Source organism: Bos grunniens, chromosome 19, assembly GCF_055505025.1.
Source record: "Bos grunniens cultivar Pamir isolate PY7600 chromosome 19, Bosgru_T2T1.0, whole genome shotgun sequence".
NCBI classification, from domain to species: Eukaryota; Metazoa; Chordata; class Mammalia; order Artiodactyla; family Bovidae; genus Bos; species Bos grunniens.
In genome coordinates, this window is record NC_141183.1 from 20060714 (window position 1) to 20086253 (window position 25540).

At 48.7% G+C, this 25540-nt stretch overlaps 1 protein-coding gene, 1 long non-coding RNA gene and 1 other non-coding gene across 6 annotated transcripts; 2 read left to right on the forward strand and 1 right to left on the reverse strand.

Moving 5' to 3' along the window:
* Nucleotides 1–1779: 1779 nt before the first annotated feature.
* ARL4D (ARF like GTPase 4D) lies at nucleotides 1780–11435 on the reverse strand. 4 transcript variants are annotated; one of them, XM_086357507.1, is made up of 2 exons: nucleotides 10667–11435; nucleotides 1780–3061 (listed from the first exon to the last, which is right to left on the reverse strand). In XM_086357507.1, the coding sequence occupies exon 2, from the start codon at nucleotides 2964–2966 to the stop codon at nucleotides 2364–2366; it is 603 nt and encodes a 200-aa protein (XP_086213633.1). In that variant the 5' UTR covers nucleotides 2967–3061; nucleotides 10667–11435; the 3' UTR covers nucleotides 1780–2363. The 4 variants fall into 4 exon arrangements, with proteins under 4 accessions (XP_086213633.1, XP_086213632.1, XP_086213631.1 ...); XM_086357506.1 differs by having other exon boundaries at nucleotides 11186–11416; XM_086357505.1 differs by lacking the exon at nucleotides 10667–11435 and adding an exon at nucleotides 3633–3714.
* Nucleotides 11436–11692: 257 nt separating this feature from the next.
* LOC147351504 (U2 spliceosomal RNA) lies at nucleotides 11693–11883 on the forward strand. The gene has a single exon (XR_015148431.1). It is a non-coding gene; the product is annotated as a U2 spliceosomal RNA (small nuclear RNA).
* Nucleotides 11884–13534: 1651 nt separating this feature from the next.
* LOC147351505 (uncharacterized) lies at nucleotides 13535–18272 on the forward strand. The gene is made up of 2 exons (XR_015147558.1): nucleotides 13535–13665; nucleotides 17051–18272. It is a non-coding gene; the product is annotated as an uncharacterized LOC147351505 (long non-coding RNA).
* The last annotated feature ends 7268 nt before the right edge of the window (nucleotides 18273–25540 follow it).

Below are 25540 nucleotides of genomic sequence, written 5' to 3' on the forward strand. Positions count from 1 at the left end.
GTGGAATGGGGAAGATCTCCCAGCAAGAGCTTAGGGTCCTTCCAGCCAGGGCCTCCCCAACCTGCTCTTGGGCTGCAGGAGAGGACTTTGCCCTGAGGCCTGGGACAGATGAATCACAGGTATGTGTGGACGGGGGCCAGGTAGCACGTGTCCCCAGCAGAACCAGTCCAGCAGCTCTGCCCAGCAGGCCCCAGTGCTGACGCAGACTTGGGCACCCTTCTGGATGGATGCACACCCAACCCCATCCTGCCAGGCACCTTGAGGGCTAGGGGAGGGACTGTGCACAAGTGTAGCAAATCTGAACCGGCCCCAACTCAGCGAAATTCCGCTTCTGCCAACTGGCTAGGAAGAAAGGAGTTCCTTAGGAAAGCTCCCCCAGGATGGGGTTGCCAGCACCTCCCCTCCGTCCCCAGGTCCTTTCATCTGATTCTGGAGCCAGGACTCTGAACTGGCTCTTGGGAGCCCTTGTTTGCACAAAGGGTGGGAGCAGGACTAGGGGATTGGAAAGAATTGATGGTGTTTGATTTTTACTTACGACTCCCACTCAGATTAGGAGGATCTAATTGTCCTCAGACACAGCTGGCCCTCCTGCTGAGAATGGGTTGGCCCTAAGAGTCTGAGCAGGCGCTCATGACATCAGCATTTTATTCTTTCCATCATTGCTAACATTGGTGGCCTACATGGATATCCAGCAGTCCTCACTCCCACCTGGCTCAAACAGCTACTAGACTTCCCCTCTCGTGGGAATAGCTACCATTCCCAGAGCTGGACAACTCAGGGCTTAGTCACAGGTGCCAGGCTGGCTCAATCCAGCCCAGGCCTCCCCAGCATCAGTCACTGCCATTGCTGCCAGTGAGCTGCAGTCAGCAGGATCGGGCACATGGAGCTGGCTTCAGGCCAGGAGGAAATTACTTTCCATTCTCACCACATCCCCCAAGGTGTGTGCTGGGTTGGGGGAGGAAATCAGACTAACCACTTGAGTGCTGGGGGTGGGACAGAAGGCCCTTTGAGGATTTACCTATACAGACCTAAGAGGTGGCCCCAAGGGCAAGAACGTAGGAGCAGCTCGCACCTGCAAAACTTGAAGTTAAATCCGCAAGGGGACTTCCTTGATGGTCCAGTGGTAAAGAACCCCCCTGCCAATGCAGGGGACACAGGTTCAATAGCTGGTCTGGGAAGATTCCACATGCCTTGGGGCAACTAAGCCCATGCACCACAACTACTGAGCCCACGCACCCTAGAGCCTATGCTCCACAACAAGAGAAGCAGCAATGAGAAGCCTGTGCACGTCAATGAAGAGTAGCCCCCACTCACTGTAACTAGAGAAAGCCCGCACACAGCAACAAAAACCCGGCACAGCCAAAAATGATAATTTTTTTTTTAATGCCTGCAAGGACCAGTTAGTGTCAAGAATAAGTAAGAGCAAGAGGATGAGGGAAGAAAGGGAGAAAGAAGGGACCCCAAAAAACCCGGCAGAGATCAAGCAATGTGATATGTGTGTGTGTGTCTGTGTGTGTTGTATCTGACTCTTTGCAACCCCATGGACTGTGGCACACCAGGCTCTTCTATCCATAGATCAGGCGATAACATGGAGTTACTTCAACTCTCTCTAATCCCCACCAGCTGCCCCATGAACACACAATCTAATTTTTTAGAAAAAGGCTTGCTTTGCAAATTCAGCTTCAAGATAAGTCCCTCCTCCCCACCCCTGCCTGCCCATCTGGAAATCTTGGGACTATCCCTGAGCCAAGGTAAAGAAAGGAAAATGCCAAACCAAGGTTAGAGCTACAACATCATCAGTCTTTAATAACTTATAGGCAAATGCTAAAAAATAGTTAATAATTATACAGAGGACATACATGGCTTATAAAAACGGTCATTAAGTCTACAAAGGGGGGATGGAGGGATTCTTGGCACTTTCATACAAACACAAAAATATAGACAGTTATGACTGGCACCCCTAGAAAAGCATCACTCAGTTGGGGTGGGGGGAGCCAAGAGCTAGTTCTCATTATTCCAAATGCATCCTCCAAGTAACTTTCCTTTGCCCCCAAACACGTCTAATCAAAAAGCCAGAGAAGAAAAACAGGAAACAGGGTCGAGGTAGAGTCAGTTTACATTTAAGCCTCCACAGTCCTGCAGCCTCCACTTCCCCAGAAGTGAGGATGAGGGAGAGATGTGAGAACACATTCCATCTCCCGTCACCCGCTCCCATGCTGCCCCCAAACAGGACCCCTGTTGTGCTTCTTGGTCCTCCATTGAGGTGGACAGGTCCTGCACCCTGGGGCTGAATGAGGGGCCACAGGCTCCGCCTGGCTGTCCAAGTGTGCAGACCCCTACTGGTGAGGAGGAGCAGCCTCAGGTCACCGTCGCTTCTTGCCTGCCCGGGCAGCCTTCTTTCTCTTGAGGATCATCTCATACAGGCGCTCCAGGCCTGGCTGCAGGCCCAGCCCATCCACAGCACTGCAGCCCTGCACGTGGGTGAGTGTGGCAGTAGCCAGCTCCCGGACCGCCAGCCTCTTCTCCACCTCGGCGGCGCTCAGTGCCCCGGGCTGATCTTGCTTGTTGGCCAGGACCAGCACAGGCACACCCTGGTTGTCCGAGGCTCGGCTGATTCGGTGGAGCTCCACCTTGGCCTCCTCCAGCCGCTCAGCCTCAGCAGCATCCACCACAAACACCAGGCCATCTGTCCGGCGTGTGTAGGATCGCCACAGTGGTCGAAGCTTTTCCTGCCCCCCGACGTCCCACACTTGGAAGGTGATGCCACGGGACCCCCCCAGGGGCACTCGGATCTTCTCTGTGTTGAAGCCTTTGGTGGGGATGCTCTGGACGAACTCTTTGAACTTAAGGCGGTAAAGAAGGGAGGTCTTTCCAGCTGAGTCCAGCCCAATGACCACAACATGCAGGGCCTGGAAGTGGGGCAAGAAGGAGGTGGTGGGCGCCATCTCAGTCAAGTGGTTCCCCATGTTGAACTCTAGCTAAGATGCAGGTCTTGGGGCTCACAGAAGAGGCAGGGAGGAGACCTTGAAATTGCACGCTTTGGGGATCACAGCTGGGTTATCTGAACAGGGAAAGGTCATGGGAGAAAAGAGGAGGATCGATGTTTAATAACAAACATGAAATTTGCAACTTCTTGATCACGTCCTAAATCAGCAGCCCACTTTTTAAAAATTTGTTTTCGGCTTTTTTTTTTTTTTTTTAAGCAGCTGCAGGTATAACAGAGGCTCTCCCCCGTCCCTTGGGGGCCATGACAGGGGCGATGAGACCCAGAGAAACCCCTAGGACACTGAGGTTGGAGAGAGAGGCCTGGATAGGGGGACAGTCAGCTTCCGCGCTTGTGGTGTGGCAGCAGGCACCGCGACCCCAGCTCCCCAGGAGAGATTCCTCGGGGGAACCTGCATCTGGGGGGCAGTGGCCCGAAATTAAGAATCAGGGTGCGGGTGCTGAAATCGGAGAGAAAGGGCCACTCCCACTCGCCTTCCACAACCCCACGGTTGACACGCCCCTCCTTACACAGACCCCTTCCCCACTGCCCCGCGACCCTCCGCTGCCCGCCTTCCTCCGATCGCCGACTTCAGCTCCCCGGTTCCCGTACCCAGACCGCCTCGGCTTGGCCTGAGCAGCGCCTTTACCTCCCGTCAGCCGCGCTCTCCCCGCTCCCCTCCGGGCCAGCCCCGCTAGTATCCACGCCGGTCTCTAGCGCGCGGGCACTGCGGAGCTGACAGGGGCACTCGGCCTTAAAACCCGCGTGTGACGTCACGTGGCATGGGCCAATCAGCGGCCCTGCGGCAGCGAGGTGGGGCGGAGCGTGGAGATACGCGGATTGCAACCGGGTCCCCACTGTGATGCAACTGTGATCAATTGGTGACCGTTTTATTTGATGTTTTCTACCATTGCCTGTATTTGGAATTAAACTCGGGATTAACCTGGGATGGAAGGTGGAAGGGGCGTGGCAGCGTTTGGCTAGGGAGGAGAGGTGAAGAGCATAATATTCTCAATACCCCCACATGCCCCTCACACAGGCAGAGATATTCAGTCCACGTGTACGCTTCCTCTGCCAGGGTTTACTCGAGAGATGTTGACAAGTCTTCCTCCTATATCTTTTCTAATTTAATGTTCTAACCTGTGTGAACCTGGAATCCCATAAACCGCCTAAACCTATTACCCCTGCTGCTGCTAAGTCACTTCAGTCTTGTCCGACTCTGTGTGACCCCATAGACGGCAGCCCACCAGGCTCCCCAGTCCCTGAGATTCTCCAGGCAAGAACACTGGAGTGGGTTGCCATTTCCTTCTCCAATGCATTAAAGTGAAAAGTGAAAGTGAAGTCGCTCAATCGTGTCTGACCCTCAGCGACCCCATGGACTGCAGCCTACCAGACTCCTCCGTCCATGGAATTTTCCAGGCAGGAGTACTGGAGTGGGGTGCCATTGCCTTCTCCAACCTATTACCCCTACTGATCTCCATGACAGCCCAGGAGGTAGGGACTGGTGTGGTCTCACTACACAGGTGAAGAAAGCTCTGAAGGGCTCAATGACTTGTTTAATGTCGTGTGTGCTCAGTCAAGTCCAACTCTTTGCCACCCCATGGACTGTGGCCCTCCAGGCTTCTCTGTCTATGGAATTTTCCAGACAAGAATACTGGAGTGGGTTGCCATTTCCTTCTCCAGGAGATTTTCTCAACCCAGGGATGGAACCCTTGTCTCTTGAGTCTTCTGCATTGGCAAGCAGATTCTTTACCACTGGGCCACCTAAAAAGTCCCTGTCTAACATCACACATAGCTAGTAAATGGCTGAGCAAGGACATGTCTGAATCCAATGCCTCAGTCCCTCACCACTTACCTATTCAGTCTCTTTAGTCAGGAGATTATTAGCAGAATTCCCCCAGTTTCTGGTCAGAGTGCCTGCCATAGCAGACCCTACCTTGTTCAAATTGATAAAGGCAAAATTCTTCACTTCCCAGGGTGTTTGCTGACGTCATTCATACTGTTTGCGCCACACGAGCCAAAGAAACTACGAAGACATAGCGGATGTGCAGACCACAAATGCCTGGGTTCAGAGGGCTTATACTCTAGTGAGGGAGACAAGACTGGTCACTGACAGGGAGCACTGGGACTTTGTAAATCATGAGATAAGCATGCGTAGGACTTCAGAGGAGGGAAAGTGTCAACTAGAAGCTCCTGGAAAGGTTTCCAGAAATTAATGAGTTCTGTGTAGGACTGGTTGGGAGGTGGACAGCACTGCGTGGCATCTCCCCAGTCACTACAGCCTGATTTAGTCTGGGCAGCACTGAAGAGGAGATGTCACAAAGGGGCAGTGTGACCAAAGGCTAACTGATTACCTGCAGGGAGAAAGGTAAAACTGAACGTGGAGAAGGGGATCAAAGGAGAAGCAAATTTTAACTATGCTATTCCATTTTTACAAGGAAGCCAGATTCCTGCATTTATTATGCATCACAATATTAACTTTTTAGAAAACTGTCTGTAAGGGTGATTAGAAAAGAGGAGGATGGGGACTTCCCTGGTGGTCCAGTGGCTAAGACTCTGCCCTCCCAATACAGGGTGCCCCGGTTTGATCCCTGGTCAAGGAACTAGATCCCACATCTTGCGACTTAGAGTTTGTATGCCACAACTAAAAGCTGATGAAGCAAAATACATAAATATCAAAAAAAGAAGAAGAAAGAAAAAGAACAGGAGAGGGAAGCCATTGCCAGACAGGAGGGCTTAGCCCGTCCTACCCACTAGCTCCCATCTGTTTAGCACCAGCCTGCCTTGCCACCTCCTCTTCCCCTTCCTGCTACAAACCAGCCACCTGGTTTTCCTTAACGATGCAGGGAGCTTCCCCAAATCCCTTAAGAGATCAAGACCTTAAGTAATTAGCTTTTATACCCCCCATGTTGGGGGCTTGCAGGATGCAGCAGGAGCTAAGGAATAGGAAAGGAACTGAGCAGAGGGGAAGACAGCACAGACCAGGAGGTTGGGAACAACTGGCCTATTTAAGTAGCCACTGTATGCTAAGCTGTGGTAAAGGAACTTTGCACACTTTTCCTTTTATTCTTTTCTTTCTTTAAATTTTTTTTTTTAGTTTTGGCCTCGAAGCTTGCAAGAACTTAATTCTATGACCAGTGAGGGCTAGAACCCTCACTCTCAGCCGTGAAAGTGCAGAATCCTAACCACTGGACAACCAGGGAATCCCCAATATTCCTTCTTAAATATACAACTCATACCATGTCGTAAGTAGAGTTACTCTAAAAAGAGAACAGCAAACCACAGAAAGGTGAAGTAACTTGTTCAGTGTCGCTCAGCTAAAAACTGGCCAAACTTGGCTTGGATAAAATGGCTGTGAAACCAAAAATACAAAGAGAAACAGAGAATGCATGGAAACTGAAAACAGACACATTGTTTTGTGTTTCTTCCACAACCTTTGAAACTTCTTTGACATTTCTCCTACATCTCCTGGGCCTCACACACAAGAGGGAAATTATAACTTGATTATCTGATAAGGGAGTTGAAACTGGAAATCTCACCCCACCCTTCATCCTTTGCCTTTGCCCAGAAAGGTGTTGATGAACAAATGGGAAGGAGGAGGTGGGGCAAGGTGGGGGTGAAAGAAAGGGCTCAGTCCTGGGCTCAGACTGGGCTCAGCACCAGTCTGTGGGCCTATACCAGTCCAGTCTCCTTTAAAATGGCAACTCCAGTTCCCATTTCCACAACCAGCCTGGGGCCCAGGGAGCCTTCCTCCATTAGTCACCATTTTTTATACCGGCAGCCTCATTTCTACAGCCCTTTCTCTCCACAAGATCACAGCCCAGGTCCTAGTACATTGGAGGATTCACAATGCTCAAGAACATTCTTACTTTGAGCATTCATGGATGGAGTACCTGTCAGTCTGAAGGCCTCAGTGAAATGGATAAGGACATGCTCTCATAGAGTGGACATTACGATGAGGAGTAGGGAGAGACAGATAATGACTAAAGAGGCTCATTTCAGATAGTGACATAAGCCATCAAGGAAAATAAAACAGGGAAATGTGCTGGAGAGTGACTGGGGGGAGAGCTACTTTACATGGAGGAGGAGGTGCTCATGAAGGCCTCTCCAATGGTGACATCAGAGGCAAGATTGAATGGACAAGGGGCAAGGAAGCATTCCAGACAGAAGGACAGACTAGCTGGGACCTACCTGCTTCCTCCCATTGGCTCCCTGACCTGGTTAGATTCCAGCTGCTGAGTGGAGGGTCTTCCTCAGAGCTGTCTCCCCACCAGACCAAGCACTGAGCCCAGAAGCTGGTTCTTCTCAGCCGCAGCTCCGCAGTGCCCAGCACTGTGCCTGCCACACAGCAGGCAATCAGGAAATCCTCCATAATTCATGGCTATATGATAGATGAACTACATATACTCAAGGGGTGCCCTGAGTGTGGGAACTAAGCACCCAGCCTTAGCCGGGAGTTTCCGGGTCTGGGGTCCCTGACACCTTGGGGGTTGGGAGGGACACCTAAAAACCCTGTACTTCCAGGCAAGGTCTGGGTAATACTGAACCCTCAGGCCTTGGGGAAGAGGGATTTCTTAAAGGAGAAAAACAGGCCATGCAAGGGATGACACTGGATAGGCCCCCCCTCAAGGCCTGGTGGTCTGAACCCTGAGCTGAGAGTCATCATGACTCCTGTCCTGACAAGTAGGCTGACTTAGAAAACCACTTTCCGCTAGGAGGCTTGATTTCCTCAGCATGTAAAGAGGGGCTTAGAGATTCCAGGTCCCTTTCCGCAGGACGGCTCAGGCTTTGGAGTAGGGGAGGGTACAGGATGGGTGAGGCTCACCTAGGAAGCAGCTGAGGACATCCTTGTCTCCACTGCATCCCAACCGAGGACCTGCTGAGTGCACAAGTGAAGGGAGGAGAGGAGTCGGCAGGAGGAGGGATGGGAGGGGAGATGAGGTCCAAGAGCAGCTTCCGCCAGGGAATCACAAAGACACGTATTTCAAATCCCAGCTTTTCTTCCTCAAGAATAAAACAAAGCGGGAATTCCTTGCGTGTCCATTGGTTACAACTGTGTTTTCCACTGCACAGAGCACGGTTATATCCCTGGCTGGAGAAAAGAGATTCCATGGCCAAAAAAAACAAGAATAAAATGGGGAAAACACAACCTACTACTTAGAATGAGTGTGAAAAGAAAAAAGAAAAACTGAGAGGAAGGGGGTCATTGAAGACCCTTTTCTCCTACCAGGGGCCCATTCAGAGGCAGCTCATCCAAAACTAAGTCCCAGAGCCCAGGCCAGGGCAGAAAAGGAGCAGATGCTGCCCCCTGGTGGATGAGTCTGTCACTGCCTAAACCTGAAGCAAAGTGGGTAGAGTGAAGTTGGACAGGTTCCTTTCCTTCCTTCTGGGGTCTGTTTATTTCTTTTTCTGGCCATGCCACCCAGCTCGTGGGATCTTAGATCTGCTACCAGGTATTGAACCCTTGCCCTTGGCAGTGAAAGCTTGGAGTCTTAACCACTAAACTAACCACAAGGGAATTTCCCTGGAGTCTTCCTTTCAGACAGTACCTTCACTACAGCTTGAATGTACAGAGAGAATGGAAAAGCCACCCTTTTCAAGTTGTTTTTGTGGAGGTAAGATCAGATGTAAATGAACATTTTCTGAGCAGGAAATCTGATTTCAGTGACATTTCTTATGCTTTTCCTGAGGGCCTAAGAGCTGGTGCCGGGAAGGCAGAGGCGGGAGGACGTAGGAGGGCGGAGAAGGTTGTGAAGAGACAGTTGCAGCAGGTTGTGGTGTCTTAGGAGACAGATCCACTCGGGGACAGATTCCAGCATCCATCTACACCACTCGGGGACAGATTCCAGCATCCATCTGCACAGGAGACTGGCACTTGGGGAGACCTTGGCATCAAGAGGGGCCTTGGGTGATCAGGAAGGAACAGCAGCCAGAGCCCCAAGAGGGTGACAGTGCCATGGGAGCAACCGCCAACAGCTGTGAGGGGGGAAGAACAAGCTCACCAGAGAGAGACAGAGGTGAGTTGACGAGAGAGAGCCAGGCTCACACTGTGCAGGGAACTCGCTGTTGGCCAGTTATCCGAGCTGAGGGACTCTTTAGAGCTTTAACAAAGGGGCTAATCCCCAGAGACCTTATATGTTTGATTCAGCTGCCCACTCCAGTATTTTTGCCTGGAAAATCCCATGGATCACGGAGCCTGGTAGGCTACCATCCATGGGGTTGCAAAGAGTCGGACATGATTGAGCAACTTCACTTTCACTTTAAAAAAATGTATTTACTTATCTGGCTGTATCTGATCACTCAAACTTAGTTGCCTCGAAGTATGGGGGAATCTTAGCTCCACACCAGGGGTCGAACTTATGTCCCCTACATTGGGAGGCAGATACTTAATCACTGGACCACCAGGAAGTCCCTGATTCAGCGTCTTGATTTCATAGACTTCTGTCAAATCACTCATGTTGTTTGGCCCACACGAATGGGTGCATGCTCAAATTTGGGAGTTTGTCAGAATCATCTGGAGGACTTGATATACACAGAGCTGGAGCCTCCTTCCAGAATTTCCGACTCAGAAATTTCAAGAATTTGTCAGACCCAAGCTAAGCATATTATACATTGTCTCATTGGACCCTCATCCGGTCATTCAACACATATTCATCAAAAATCAAGTACATTTGGAGCACTACCATAGGTACTGAGATTAGACCAGCAAACAAAAGGTTTCCCATCAAGATAAAAGACAATACAGCACTAATGGCTGTATAATTGTGACTACACCTACATTCTATGTGTCCGCGTCCATATCTACATGTATATCTATTCCATGTGAGCATCAGGGGTGTCAAAGCCACTTGGCAGCCAGCAAAAATACAAGACCAGGGAGAGGGGGATGTGAAACAGTAGGCTCAGGGTGAGTAGGTGTAGATAGTATGCAAGACTTCAAACGGAATCATTTCTATTTTACAGGCAAGAAATGACTTTTCCTAGGGTGTTCTCATTGAGACTTTTCCATGTGCTTGCATTTCCACGGATAGATTCACAAGTATGCTCGTCAAAGAGGCATTCTTATCACCCACAGTTAAAATATCAGGACCCCTGGTTTAAAAAACCTGAGGCCCCAGTGGTTAGCAGGATGCTTGAATGCAAATCCTTACTTCTTTTCACATTAGTCAAGATGCTTAGCCTCTCAGCACTTCCGTCTATAACAGTGCTTTCAAGAAATAAGTGAGTCACACACATAACTTTTTTTTTTACTTTGGCCACTTTGTGGCCTTTAGGATCCCAGTTCTCCAACCAAGGATGGAACCCGGACTCCTCCATGAAAGCGCTGAGGCCTAACCACTGGACCACCAGGCAGTTCCCTCCTGCAGGTAAATTTAAATACTCTTACGCATATACAAATAAATAAATAAAGAGAAGTAAGGGAAATTAAGTTTAATATGTTCTTTAACTCAAGATATCTCAGAAATTCTCTGGTGGTCAGTGGTTAGTGCTCCATGCTTTCAAAGACAAGGCAAGGGTTCCATCTCTCAGAGTTCTTGTAAATCCTGAGGCACACCTCCCTGCCCCCCGCCCCCCACAAAACAGATATCTAAAATATCATTTCAATATCAACATTACAGAGATATTTTACAATTTTTAATACTAAGTCTTTGAAATCCCATGTGTGTTTTCCACTTTCAGTACCTCTGAATTGGGCGGAACCACCTGCCCAGCGATCCCTGGCTGCATGTGGCTAGTGGCTGTGACAGTTCAGATCAACATAATGTTTCCTGTTGTTTAGTAGCTAAGTAGCGTCCGACTCCTTGGGACCCTGTGACCTGCCAGGATCCTCTTTGTCCATGGGATTTCCTAGGCAAGAATTCTGTCACGGGTTTCCATTTCCTCCTCTAGGGGATCTTTCCGACCCAGAAATCGAACCCATGATTCCTGTCTTGCAGGTGGATTCTTGACAATCTGAGCCATCAGCGAGGCCCACAGCTGAGGAGGAAGGGCACGGAAACGAGGGCCTAGGCGGAGGGAGCTTTCGGTAGGAATCCGAGGATCGGTTTGGTTCGTAGAAGCACCGAAGGGCAAGGGCGCTGCAGTTGGAGTGAACCCCTCCCGCGGCCCGGCCCCGCCCTCCGCATCCACACGCCCCCTCCCTTCCCCACTGTGGGCCATCCGCCTTCCGCCTGGCAGGGAAGCCCCCTCCACACACCCGACCTTACGGAGCCCCTCTCTCCGCAGGCGGAGGCCTCTGTACCACACTGCAGTCCAGGCGTTTCTAGCGAGTGAGTCTTGCGACCTTGTCTTCAGGAAAACTCTCGGCCAACAGCTCGTCGCACGGGTCCCTCTCGACGGCCACCCCGCACCCTCTCCGGTCGGGTCTCTCCTCTCCACTAGCACCAAGGAGGAGCTCCCCTGCCGCCGCCCCGAGGCCGTCCCCAGGGCGCTGCGGTCCCGCCGGAGCCACGCCTTCTTGGCGACAAAGGGCGGGGCATGCAGATTCGAGACGGCGCTTCCGCCCGAGAACCACAAAGCCGCGGCAGATGCGGGATTTCTCTTTTACAATGTGGAGAATCCAATTTCTGCCCGAGAGTCTGGTGTAGTGCCGCCATAGCACTGTCAACGAGGCAAAGGAAGGGAGACCTGGAGTGAGCGGGGACCCGGTCACACTGAGTGCAACATGCACGACAGCAGGACGGTGACGGCGACGGGCGGTGACACGCTATCGCTTCTCGGCCTTTTGGCTAAGATCAAGTGTAGTATCTGTTCTTATCAGTTTAATATCTGATACGTCCTCTATCCGAGGACAATATATTAAATGGATTTTTGGAGCAGGGAGTTGGAATAGGAGCTTGCTCCGTCCACTCCACGCATCGACCTGGTATTGCAGTACCTCCAGGAACGGTGCACCCCCTTGAGGACAACTGTGGTACCCAAAGATAGAAAGTGGTGCATTTATCTTAAGCATTGAATTACTTTGGAAGGTTGATTTTAACCCATGGCTGATTCATGTTAATGTATGACAAGAATCACTATAATATTGTAAAGTAATTAGATTTTAATTAAAATAAATAGAAAGTTTTTTTTTAAGTTTACTCAGGTTTTCTTACAGTTTGCAAGGGATCCTGGCATTCATGGGAGAAATAAGTAAGTTGCATGAGGGAAACTATGAGTTAGAGCTCACTCTTGTTTTTCTAGCCATTTTATTGTTTTGTTGTTGTTTTTGTTTGTTTTGTTTTTAATTTAAAACCCTGTGCAATCCCTTAAGAGTTTCTCCATTTCTCTGCCTGAGAAGTGCAGCTTTATGTGGTTCACTTGAGCCTTGAGTTCTCTTAAAGACAGTCACTTCAGCTCTGCAGTCTTAGACGGGGCGCTTTCTCCCCGGCCACAGTTGTATGCCACTCAGAATATTGGAGTAGATCAAACCCAGCTCTACTGCACTGCAGGCGGATTCTTGACCATTTGAGCCACATTCTCCAAAAGACAGCGCCTTCTGCCCTGCAATCTTGGAAGGGGGCATTTCCAAGCTCCCACTTGAAAACTCCCAAGCTCCCAGTTCCTCCATATGGCATCCTCAAAACAAAACCAGAACACTAGCTTGACTTTCTTGTCTTCCATTACTAAAGTGTTCATGTTTCCTGATTTCAAGCAGTTCCTGCTGAGTTACTGAGATCCACCTGGAGTCTAGATTAAAATGATGGGCAGTGTGTGTCAGTTGTACTGACTGGGATTTCATTTATACAGGTAACTGACTGACAAGGAGAGGTCAGTGCCACTGAAGAAGATGGTATTATGCCTTAGCATTCCAAAGAGAAGAGTGCCTACAGTAAGACCACTGTGTCTTGTCTTTTGGATACACAAGGCAAGCTGTTCAGGTCAGCACAAAGTTCAAATCATGTATAAGACGAACGAATTCCCTATATTGTCTCCTTTCGTCCTTTTCCATTGATTCGGGCATTTGACCAACATCTAGGTGCTGGGCGCTGATCTAAGTGCACCAGATAGTGTGGTGGGGAAAGCAGCCACTGGGAATCTGCCCAGGTACCATGGGACAATTGCACTCATCTCGTGCTAGTAAGGTTATACTCAAAATCCTCCAAGGCTAGGTTTCCAGAGTCCATGAACCAAGAACTTCCTCGTGTGTCAAGCTGGCTTTCGAAAAGGCAGAGGAACCAGTGATCAAATTGAGAACTTCCGCTGGATTCTAGAGAAAGAAAGGGAAATCCAGAAAAACTTCTACCTCTGTTTCATTGAGTCGGCTAAAGCTGACTGTGTGGATACTAAAGCCTTTGACTGTGAGGATCATAACAAACTGTGGAAAACTCTTAAAAAGACTGGAATACCAGACCATCTTACCTGTCTCCTGAGAAGAGCTACCCACGTCTGAGGTCAGGGGCGGCGGCCGAGAGGAGATATCCCACGAACGAGGTCAGGGGCGGTGGCCGGGAGGAGCTGCCCTACGCCCGAGGCCAGGGGCGGCGGCCAGAAGCTGCGGCCAGGAGGACCAACCACACGCCTGAGGAGCAGTGGCTGCCACGCCTGAGGAGCAGTGGCTGCGCGGACGCAGGATGGCCTAGATGAGCTATCCCACTTTGAAGGTCAGGAAGGGTGGCGGTAAGGAGATACCCCTCGTCCAAGGTAAGGTGCAGCAGCTGCGCTTTGCTGGAGCAGCCGTGAAGAAATACCCCACGCCCAAGGTAAGAGAAACCCAAGTAAGATGGTAGGTGTTGCAAGAGGTCATCAGAGGGCAAACACACTGAAACCATACTCACAGAAAACTAGTCAATCTAATCACACTAGGACCACAGCCTTGTCTAACTCAATGAAACTAAGCCATGCCTGTGGGGCAACCCAAGACAGGCGGGTCATGGTGGAGAGATCTGACAGAATGTGGTCCACTGGAGAAGGGAATGGCAAACCACTTCAGTATTCTTGCCTTGAGAACCCCATGAACAGTATGAAAAGGCAAAATGATAGGATACTGAAAGAGGAACTCCCCAGGTCAGTAGGGGCCCAATATGCTACTGGAGATCAGTGGAGAAATAACTCCAGAAAGAATGAAGGCATGAAGCCAAAGCAAAAACAATACCCAGCTGTGGATGTGACTGGTGATAAAAGCAAGATCCGATGCTGTAAAGAACAATATTGCATAGGAACCTGGAATGTCAGGTCCATGAATCAAGGCAAATTGGAAGTGGTCAAACAAGAGATGGCAAGAGTGAATGTTGACATTCTAGGAATCAGCGAACTGAAATGGACGGGAATGGGTGAATTTAACTCAGGTGACCATTGTATCTACTACTGCGGGCAGGAATCCCTCAGAAGAAATGGAGTAGCCATCATGGTCAACAAAAGAGTCCAAAATGCAGTACTTGGATGCAATCTCAAAAACAACAGAATGATCTCTGTTCGTTTCCAAGGCAAACCATTCAATATCACAGTAATCCAAGTCTACGCCCCAACCAGTAACGCTGAAGAAGCTGATTGAACAGTTCTATAAAGACCTACAAGACCTTTTACAACTAACACCCAAAAAAGATGTCCTTTTCATTATAGGGGACTGGAATGCAAAAGTAGGAAGTCAAGAAACACCCGGAGTAACAGGCAAATTTGGCCTTGGAATACGGAATGAAGCAGGGCAAAGACTAATAGAGTTTTGCCAAGAAAATGCACTGGTCATAGCAAACACCCTCTTCCAACAACACAGGAGAAGACTCTACACATGGACATCACCAGATGGTCAACACCGAAATCAGATTGATTATATTCTTTGCAGCCAAAGATGGAGAAGCTCTATACAGTCAGCAAAAACAAGACCGGGAGCTGACTGTGGCTCAGACCATGAACTCCTTATTGCCAAATTCAGACTGAAATTGAAGACAGTAGGGAAAACCACTAGACCATTCAGGTATGACCTAAATCAAATCCCTTATGATTATACAGTGGAAGTGAGAAATAGATTTAAGGGCCTAGATCTGATAGATAGAGTGTCTGATGAACTGTGGAATGAGGTTTGTGACATTGTACAGGAGACAGGGATCAAGACCATCCCCATGGAAAAGAAATACAAAAAAGCAAAATGGCTGTCTGGGGAGGCCTTACAAATAGCTGTGAAAAGAAGAGAAGCGAAAAGCAAAGGAGAAAAGGAAAGATATAAGCATCTGAATGCAGAGTTCCAAAGAATAGCAAGAAGAGATACGAAAGCCTTCTTCAGCGATCAATGCAAAGAAATAGATGAAAACAACAGAATGGGAAAGACTAGAGATCTCTTCAAGAAAATTAGAGATACCAAGGGGACATTTCATGCAAAGATGGGCTCGATAAAGGACAGAAATGGTATGGACCTAACAGAAGCAGAAGATATTAAGAAGAGGTGGCAAGAATACACAGAACAACTGTACAAAAAAGATCTTCACGACCCAGATAATCACGATGGTGTGATCACTGACCTAGAGCCAGACATCCTGGAATGTGAAGTCAAGTGGGCCTTAGAAAGCATCACTACGAACAAAGCTAGTGGAGCTGATGGAATTCCAGTTGAGCTATTTCAAATCCTGAAAGATGATGCTGTGAAAGTGCTGCACTCAATATGCCAGCAAATTTGGAAAACTCAGCAGTGGCCACAGGACTAGAAAAGGTCAGCTTTCATTCCAATCCCAAAGAAAGGCAATGCCAAAGAATGCTCAAACTACCACACAATTGCACTCATCTCACATGCTAGTAAAGTAATGCTCAAAATTCTCCAAGCCAGGCTTCAGCAATATGTGAACTGTAAACTTCCTGATGTTCCAGCTGGTTTTAGAAAAGGCAGAGGAACCAGAGATCAAATTGCCAACATCCGCTGGATCATGGAAAAAGCAAGAGAGTTCCAGAAAAACATCTATTTCTGCTTTATTGACTATGCCAAAGCCTTTGACTGTGTGGATCACAATAAACTGTGGGAAGTTCTTCAAGAGATGGGAATACCAGACCACCTGACCTGCCTCTTGAGAAATCTGTATGCAGGTCAGGAAGCAACACTTAGAACTGGACATGGAACAACAGACTGGTTCCAAATAGGAAAGGGAGTACGTCAAGGCTGTAAATTATCACCCTGCTTATTTAACTTATATGCAGAGTACATCATGAGAAACGCTGGACTGGAAGAAACACAAGCTGGAATCAAGATTGCCAGGAGAAATATCAATAACCTCAGATATGCAGATGACACCATCCTTATGGCAGAAAGTGAAGAGGAACTAAAAAGCCTCTTGATGAAAGTGAAAGAGGAGAGTGAAAAAGTTGGCTTAAAGCTCAACATTCAGAAAACGAAGATCATGGCATCCGGTCCCATCACTTCATGGGAAATAGATGGGGAAACAGTGGAAACAGTGTCAGACTTTATTTTTCTGGGCTCCAAAATCACTGCAGATGGTGACTGCAGCCATGAAATTAAAAGACGCTTACTCCTTGGAAGGAAAGTTATGACCAACCTAGATAGCATATTCAAAAGCAGAGACATTACTTTGCCAACAAAGGTCCGTCTAGTCAAGGCTGTGGTTTTTCCTGTGGTCATGTATGGATGTGAGAGTTGGACTGTGAAGAAGGCTGAGCACTGAAGAATTGATGCTTTTGAACTGTGGTGTTGGAGAAGACTCTTGAGAGTCCCTTGGACTGCAAGGAGATCAACCGGTCCATTCTGAAGGAGATCAGCCCTGGGATTTCTTTGGAAGGAATGATGCTAAAGCTGAAACTCCAGTACTTTGGCCACCTCATGCAAAGAGTTGACTCATTGGAAAAGACTCTGATGCTGGGAGGGATTGGGGGCAGGAGGAGAAGGGGACAACAGAGGATGAGATGGCTGGATGGCATCACTGACTCGATGGACTTGGGAGTTGGTGATGGACAGGGAGGCCTGGCGTGCTGCAATTCATGGGGTCGTGAAGAGTCAGACACTACTGAGCGACTGAACTGAACTGAGAAACCTGTATGCGGGTCAAGAAGCAACAGTTAGAACCTTCTATGGTACAACTGACTGGTTCAAAATTGAGAAAGGAGTATGACAGGCTGTTTCTTGTCACCCTGTTTATTTTGCTTTTACAGAGTACATCATATGAAATGCCGGGCTGGATGAGTTACAAGCTGGAACCAAGATTGCTGGGAGAAATATCAATAACCTCAGATCTTCAGATGATACCACTGTATCTTTCTTGGCAGAAGGGGAAGAGAAAGAGCCTCTTGCTGAGAGTCAAGGAGGAGAGTGAAAAGCCAGCTTAAAACTCAATATTGGACTTCGCTGGTGGTCCAGTTGCTAAGAATCTGCTTGCCAATGCAGGGGACACTGGTTCAAACCCTGATCCAGGAAGCCCCTGTGACACAACTACTGAGCCCTGCGGGGAGCCAGCACGGGAGTTCCCACCCATGACAAAGGTCATGCGGAGAGGCCTGATATGCAAAGGCGAGTCAGGGCTCAAGGCGCCCCCCTGGACCTGCCTGAGCATTTACCCCAAAACCAAAATTTGTCTGTTTTACTATTTCACGACTTTCACCAACTCTTCTGACATTAACAGGGGGCTATCCCCGACCACCTTTCTCTGTAAGAAAATCAATTTAAAACTCTAGTTAATAAGTCTCCTGGGCATAATAGGAGTGTTTCAATTCAAGCCCCTCTGATGACTTTCTAGCTTGCCTGACAGGTTTGTTCAGATTCACAGCCTCCCACCACGAGAGGCACGGGAAGCTTAAGATATTCTAACAATGCAGAGCTTCTCAGAGAGTTAAAATTGTTAGAATAGAACTAGTAGAGGATTTCTTTGTTGAACTAATGCTTGCTGCCAAGTTTCCATATCCCTTACCTACTGTGTCCCTGGGAGTGTATTGATTAATATAGTTGGTGTATAGAAATTTAAGTAGTAGCTTTAATATTTGTAACCTTGGACCCTTGAGTTAATTCTTTTCTTGTTATAGCCCACCACACTTTTGCCCTATAGGAATGCAACTTTATCTAATGCTTTCGGTGGTGCCTGACTTTAGAATAATCACCTTTAGAGAAAAATAAGTTTTCTGAAGAAAGAGTCATAAAATGTTAACAGGCCTCCTGGCCAGAAGATGATGTAAATCACCTAAAGCTTTTGCATATGATAATTTTGCAGAAAGAAAGCCTGGCTTCAATAAAGATCAAGGACTGCTGACCTTGCAGGACTCTACCCGCCCCGCACCACCCCCCCCTCATTATCCTCTATGCACAACTTAAGGTATAAAAACTACTTTGGAAAATAAAGTTGCGGGCCTTGCTCACGGAAGCTCGGAAGCTCGGTCTCCCCGTGTCGGTTTCCCCGTGTCGTTCTTTCTCTTTCCTTTTCCTTTTCAGGCTGATCTCCCTGGAACGAAGCGGCTCTCTGCATTCACTTTCCTTCCTGGGCTTCTAAGACCCACTCCAGAAGGTGCATAAGGTGGGGCACCTTCCGCAATTCGAGAGGGCGCCTGCGGCCTACATGAACAGAGCAAGTCCCAGGCTGGGGCTTTATTGGCTTTCTGCGTAAACCAATGAATATCAGCCTCTTTTCTCTCCTCTATTTTCTTAACTGCAAAATTCTTTCCTTATCTCTTTATCTATTCTTTTAATCGCCAACGCCGTCCTCCCGAGGGAATCCCTGGATCCAACCGGGGCTGGACCCCGGTAGAGCCCGCACTCTAGAGCCCGTAAGCCACAGTTAGAAAGTAGCCCCTGCTCGCCACTAGAGAAAGCCTCATGCATCAGCGGAGACCCAGTGCAGCCAAAAATAAATAATTAAACTTTAAACCTGAATATTAAAAACACTAAGATCATGACATCTGGTCCCATCACTTCATGGCTAATAGAAGGGGAAAATATGGAAGCAGTGACATATATCCTCTTCTTGGGCTCTAAAAATCACTGCGGATGGTGACTGCAGCCAGGAAATCAGAAGATGATTGCTTCTTGGCAGGAAAGCTATGACAAACCTAGACAGTGTATTAAAAAGCAAAGACAACAGTTTGTCACAGTGGTCCCTATAGTCAAGGCTATGGTCTTTCGAGTACTCATGTACAGATGTGAGAGCTGGACCATAAAGAAGGCAGAGGCCAAAGAACTGATGCTTGGGAACTGTGGTGCTGGGGAAGACTCCTGAGAGTCCCTTGGACTGCAAGGAGATCAAATGAGTCCCTCTTAAAGGAAATCAACCCTGAATTCTCCTTGGAAGGACTGATGCTGAAGCTGAAGCTCCAATACTGAGACCACCTGATGGGAAGAACCCACTCATTGGAAAAGGCCCTGATGCTGGGAAAGATTGAAGGCAGGAAGAGAAGGAAGACAGAGGATGAGGAGGTTGGATAGCATCACTGAATCAATAGACATGAGTTTGAGCAACTCCAGGAGACAGTGAAGGACAGGGAAGTCTGGCGTGCTGAGGTCCATAGGGTTGCAAAGAGTCAGACAGGACTTAGCAGCTGAACAACACCACATCCTCTATGCCAGGACATTTTAGTAAGTGGATTTTTGGAGCAGGGAGTTGGAATAGGACTCCCTCCCTCTTGCTCCGTCCATTCCACCCATTGACCTGGTATTGTAGTACCTTCAGGAATAGTGCACCCCTCTCAAGGAAAAGAGAAAGTATGAACAACAGGCTTGTTACATTTTTTTCAGTGTCTTCCTCCTTTTGTTTCTGGGTACTGGTCTTATGTGAAGGTTTCTGTTTTGTTTTATCAACATGTGATTTTCTGTTTCCTTGTTGGGGAGGTTTACTTATGAGTACTATTTCTCATGAGGGTCATATCCATGCACTAATTTTATGATAAATTTTCCTGTATCTTTCAAAACACTGTAATAAGGCTGTATCCACCTTCTTTAGTAGTTTTGTTTTTTCTTAATACTGGATTATTTCTTCTATCCTGTGGACAAGGTGCTGCTCTCAACACCTAACAAATCTCTGAAACAGTTTGGGTTTCCTGGAGTCCCCAGGGGAAGACTCTTAATTCTAGGAATTTTTAAAATTCACTACTCCACCCAAGTGTATTTTCCCTCAGAGAAGAAACTGAAGAACAGAAAGTTTAAGTAACTTGTCAGAGTCACCCAGCTAGAAATTAGCAGATGTGGGCTTTGAACAGTATCTATGAAACAGAATTGTTTCCTCCACAATCTTTGCATCTTCTTCAGCACTTCTCTTACTTCTCCTGGGCCACTCACCCAAGAGGGAAATAATTCACTTGATTAAAGATAAGAGAGCTGAAACTGGCAGTCTCACCCACACCCTTCATCCTTTGCCTTTGCCAGGAAAGGTGTTGATGGACAAATGGGAAGGAGGAGGAGGGGCAAGGTAGGGGTGAAGGAAGGGACCCTGTTTGTGGGGACAACACTACCCCAGTCCAGTATCCTTTAAATGGGAACTCCAGTCCCTACTTCCACATCCAGCCTGGGGTCCAGGGAGCCTTCCTTCATTAATGACCATTTTGTTTCTTGGCAGCCTCATTTCTACAGCCCTTTCTCTCCATAAGATCACAGCCCAGGACAGAGTGCATTGGTGAATTCCCTACAGAGAACACTGGAACATTCTTATTTTGACAATGCCTGAGTGCCTGCCAGTCTGAAGGCCTCAGTGAAATGAACAAGGACTTGTCCTCATGAAGTGAAAGTTATAAAGAGGAGTAGGAAGACCAGAGAGTGACTCAGAGGGTCATTTCAGATAGTGATATAAGCGATGAAGCAAAACAGAAATGTGCTGTAGACTAACTGGGGGGAGAGCTACTTTACATGGAGGAGGGGGTGCTCATGAAGGCCTCTCCAGTGATGACCTCAGAGGCAAGTTTAAGTGGCCAGGAGGCAAGGAAGCATTTCAGACAGTAGGACAGACTAGCTGGGACCTACCTGCTTCCTCCCATTGGCTCCCTGACAGGTTCAGATTCCAGCTGCTGAGTGGAGGGTCTTCCTCAGATCTGTCTCCCCACCAGACTAAGCACTGAACCCAGAAGCTGGTTCTTCACAGCCACAGCTCCGCAGTGCCCAGCACTGTGCCTGCCACACAGCAGGCAATCAGGAAATCCTCCATGATTCATGACTACATGATGGTAGTGAAACTGAAGTCACTCAGTCGTGTCCATCTCTTTGCGATCCCATGAACTATAGCCTGCCAGGATCCTCCATCCATAGGATTTTCCAGGCAAGAGTACTGGAGTGGGTTGCCATTTCCTTCTCCAAGGGATCTTCCCGACCCAGGGATCAAACCCAGGTCTCCCGCATTGTAGGCAGACACTTTACCATCTGAGCCACCAGGGAAGTACGTACATGACATGATGGATTGACTAAATATACTCAAGGATTTCCTTGAGTGTGGGAATGAAGCACCCAGCCTTAGCTGGGAATTTCCTGGTCTATGGTCCCTGACACCTTGGGAGTCGGGAGGGATACCTATAACACCTTGTACTTCCAGGCAAGGTCTGGATAATACTGAATCCTTTGGCCTTTACTGGGGAAGAGGGATTACTTAGAGGAGAAAAAGAGAGGCCATGGGAGGGATGACTCTGGAGAGAGAGGCCCCCTCAAGGCCTGGGGGGCTGAACCCTGGGCTGAGAGTCATCATGACTCCTGTCCTGACAAGTGAACTGGTTCGGAAAAGCCACCTCCCCACTTGGAGCCTTGGTTTCCTCAGCATGTAATGAGGGGCTTAGATGATTCCAGGTCCCTTTCCCCAGGACAACCCAGGCTCTGGAGTAGGGGAGGGTACAGGATGGGTGGAGCTCACCTAGGAAGCAGCTGAGGACATCCTTGTCTCCACTGCCTCCCAACCGAGGACCTGTCTGAGTGCACAACTGAAGGGAGGAGAGGAGTCTGCAGGAGGAGGCATGGGAGGAGAGACGAGATTCAAGAGTGGCTTCTGCCAGGGAATGACAAAGACAAGTATTTCAAATCCCAGCTTTGCTTCCTCAAGAATATATTGGAGAGGGAATTCCCTGGTGCTCCAGTGGTTACAGCTTTCTTCCACTGTAGAGGACACAGTTTACATCCCTGGTTTTGGAAATAAGATGCCAAGGCCAAGAAAAGAAAGAATAAAATGGAGAAAACACAACCTACTACTTAGAATGAATATGAAAAGAAAAACAGTTGGAAAGGGCCCCTTAAAAACCCTTTTCTCTGGCCAGGGGCCCATTCAGAGGCAACTCATCCAAAACCGAGTCTCAGAGCCCAGCCAGGGTAGAAAAGGAGCAGATGCTGCCCCCTGGTGGATGAGTCTGTCACTGCCTAAATCTGAAGTAAAGTCGAGGAGTGAAGTTGGACAAGTTCCTTTCCTTCCTTCTGGGGTCTTTTTGTTTGTTTCTTTTTCTGGCCATGCCACCCAGCTTGTGGGATCTTAGATCCGCTACCAGGTATTGAACCCTTGCCCTTGGCAGTGAAAGCCTGAAGTCCTAACCACTGAAGTGCCAGGGAATTTCCCTGGAGTCTTCCTTTTAGACAGGACCTTCACTACCGTTTGAGGTTGGGAATGGAAAAGCCAGCCTTTTCAAGTTGTTTTTGTGGAGGTAAGATCAGATGTAAATGAACATTTTCTGAGCAGGAAATCTGATTTCAGTGACATTTCTTATGCTTTTCCTGAGGGCATAGTAGCTGGTGCTGGGAAGGCAGAGGCGGGAGGACGCTGGAGGTCGGAGAAGGTTGTGAAGAGGCAGTTGCAGCAGGTTGTGGTGTCTTAGGAGACAGATCCACTCGGGGACAGATTCCAGCATCCATCTGCACAGGAGACTGGCACTTGGGGAGACCTTGACATCAAGAGGGGCCTTGGATGATCAGCCAGAAACAGTAGCCAGAGCCCCAAGAGGGTGGCAGTGCCATGGGAGCAACAGCCAATAGCTGCGAGGAGGGAGAAACAAGCCCACCAGAGAGAGACAGAGAGGAGAGTTGAAGGGAGAGAGCCAGGCTCACACTGTGCAGGGAACCCGCTGTTGGCCAGTTATCCGAGCTGATGGAATCTTTAGAGCTTTCACAACAGGGGACAATCCCCAGAGACCTTACATGTTTGGTTCAACTTTTAAAAAATGTATTTACTTTCTGGCTATTTCGGGTCTTAGTTGTGACACACAGGCTCCAGAGCACTCAGACTTAGTTGCCGCGATGCATGGGGGAATCTTAGTTCTGCACCAGGAATCAAACCGTGTCCCCTGCACGGGGAGGCGCATACTTAACCACTGGACCACCGGGAAGTCCCTGATTCAGCTTCTTGATTTCATAGATTTCTGTCAAGTCATCCATGATGTTTGGCCCACATGAATGGTTGCATGCTCAAATTTGGGAGTTTGTCAGAATCATCTGGAGGACTTGATAAACACAGAGCTGGGGCCTCCTTTCAAAATTTCTGATTCAGAAACTTGAAGACTTTGTCAGACCCAGCCTAAGCACAGTATACATTGTCTCATTGGACCCTCATCCAGTCACTCAACACATATTCATCACAAATCAAGTACATTCAGAGCACTACCATAGGTGCTGAGAATAGACCAGCAAACAAAAGGTTTAGGATCAAGGTGAAAGTACAGCACTGCTGCTGCTGCTGCTGCTAAGTCGCTCAGTTGTGTCCGACTCTGTGCAACCCCAGAGATGGCAGCCCACCAGGCTCCCCCGTCCCTGGGATTCTCCAGGCAAGAACACTGGAGTGGGTTGCCATTTCCTTCTCCAATGCATGAAAGTGAAAAGTGAAAGGGAAGTCGCTCAGTCGTGTCCGAGTCTTAGCGACCCCATGGACTGCAGCTCACTAGACTTCTCCATCCATGGGATTTTCCAGGCAAGAGTACTAGAGTGGGGTGCCATTGCCTTCTCCGAAGTACAGCACTAATGACTGTATATTTGTGAATATACCTACATTCTATGTGTCTGTGTCCATATCTACACATGTATCTATGCCATGTGAGCATCATGGGTGTCAAAGCCACTTGGCAGCCAACAGAAATACAAGACCACGGAGAGCGAGATGTGAAATGGGAAGGCTCAGGGTGAGTAGGTGTAGATAGTTTGCAAGACTTCAAATGGAATCATTTCTATTTTACAGGCAAGAAGTGACTTTCCCCAGGATATACTCATTAAGACATTCCGATGTGCTGCATTTCCTCGTGTAGCTTCACAAGTACCCTCATCAGAGAGGCATTCTTATCATCCCCAATTAAAATATCAGGACTCCAATTTAAAAAACCTGAAGTCCCAGTGGTTAGCAGGATGCTTGAATACAAATCCTAACTTCTTTTCACATTAGGCAAGATGCTTAGCCTCTCAGCACTTCCATCTGTAACAGTGCTTTCAAGAAATATGTGAGGCACACATTTAACTGTTTTTGTAAAATTTGGCCACACTGTATGGCTTTTGGGATCCCAGTTCTCCAACCAAGGATGGAATGCAGTCTCCCACACTGAAAGCGCTCAGGCCTAACCACTGAACCACGAAGGAATTCCCCCCTGCAGGTAAATGCAAATATTCTTAGGCATATAAAAAAATAAAGAGAAGTGGGTTAAATTAAGTTTAATATATTCTTTAACTCAAGATATCTCAGAAAGTCTCCAGTCGTCAGTGGTTAGAGCTCCATGTTTTCAGTGACAAGGCAGGGAGGGTTCCACCCCTCCTCAGTCAGGGTTCTTGCAAACCTTGGGGCACACTCCCCCCTCTCCCACCACACACAAAACAGATATCTAAAATATGTTTCAATATGTACCTAATATCAACATTACAGAGATATGTTACAATTTTTAATACTAAGTCTTTGAAATCCCCATGTGTTTTTTTCCACTTTCAATACCTCTGAATTGGGAGGAACCACCTGTCCAGGCTCCCTGGCTGCATGTGGCTAGTGGCTGTGACAGTTCAGATCAACAGAGTGTTTCCTCGACTGTTTGGGACGTTGTGACCCACCAGGCTCCTGCGTCCATGGGATTTCCTAGGCAAGAGTACCGGAATGTGTTGCCATTTCCTTCTCCAGGGGATCTTTCAGATCCAGGAATCAAACCCATGTTTCCTGCCTTGCAGACGGATTCTTGACAATCTGAGCCACCAGCGAAGCCCACAGCTGAGGAGGGGCAGGGAAACGAGGGTCTAGGCGGAGGGAGCTTTCGGTAGGAGGCCCGGAGGCCCGGGATCTGTTTGGTTCGTAGAAGCACCGAAGGACAAGGGCGCTGCAGTTGGAGTGAACCCCTCCAGCGGCCCGGCCCCGCCTTCCGCATCCACACGCCCCCTCCCTTCCCCACTGTGGGCCATCCGCCTTCCTCCTGGCAGCGAAGCCCCCTCCACACACGCGACCCTACAAAGCCCCTCTCTCCGCAGGCGGAGGCCTGTGTAACACACTGCAGTCCGGGCGTTTCTAGTGAGTGAGTCTTGCGACCTTGTCTTCAGGAAAACTCTCGGCCAACAGCTCGTCGCACGGGTCCCTCCCGACGGCCACCCCGCACCCCCTCCGGTCGGGTCTCTTCTCTCCACTAGCACCAAGGAGGAGCTCCCCGCCGCCGCCCGAGGCCGTCCCCAGGGCGCTGCGGTCCCGCCGGAGCCACGCCTTCTTGGCGACAGAGGGCGGGGCATGCAGATTCGAGACGGCGCTTCCGCCCGAG

What these genes read in the sequence shown, in the direction of transcription:
- ARL4D (XM_086357507.1), bottom strand. Translation starts at nt 2,966, where the DNA reads ATGGGGAACCACTTGACTGAGATGGCGCCCACCACCTCCTTCTTGCCC.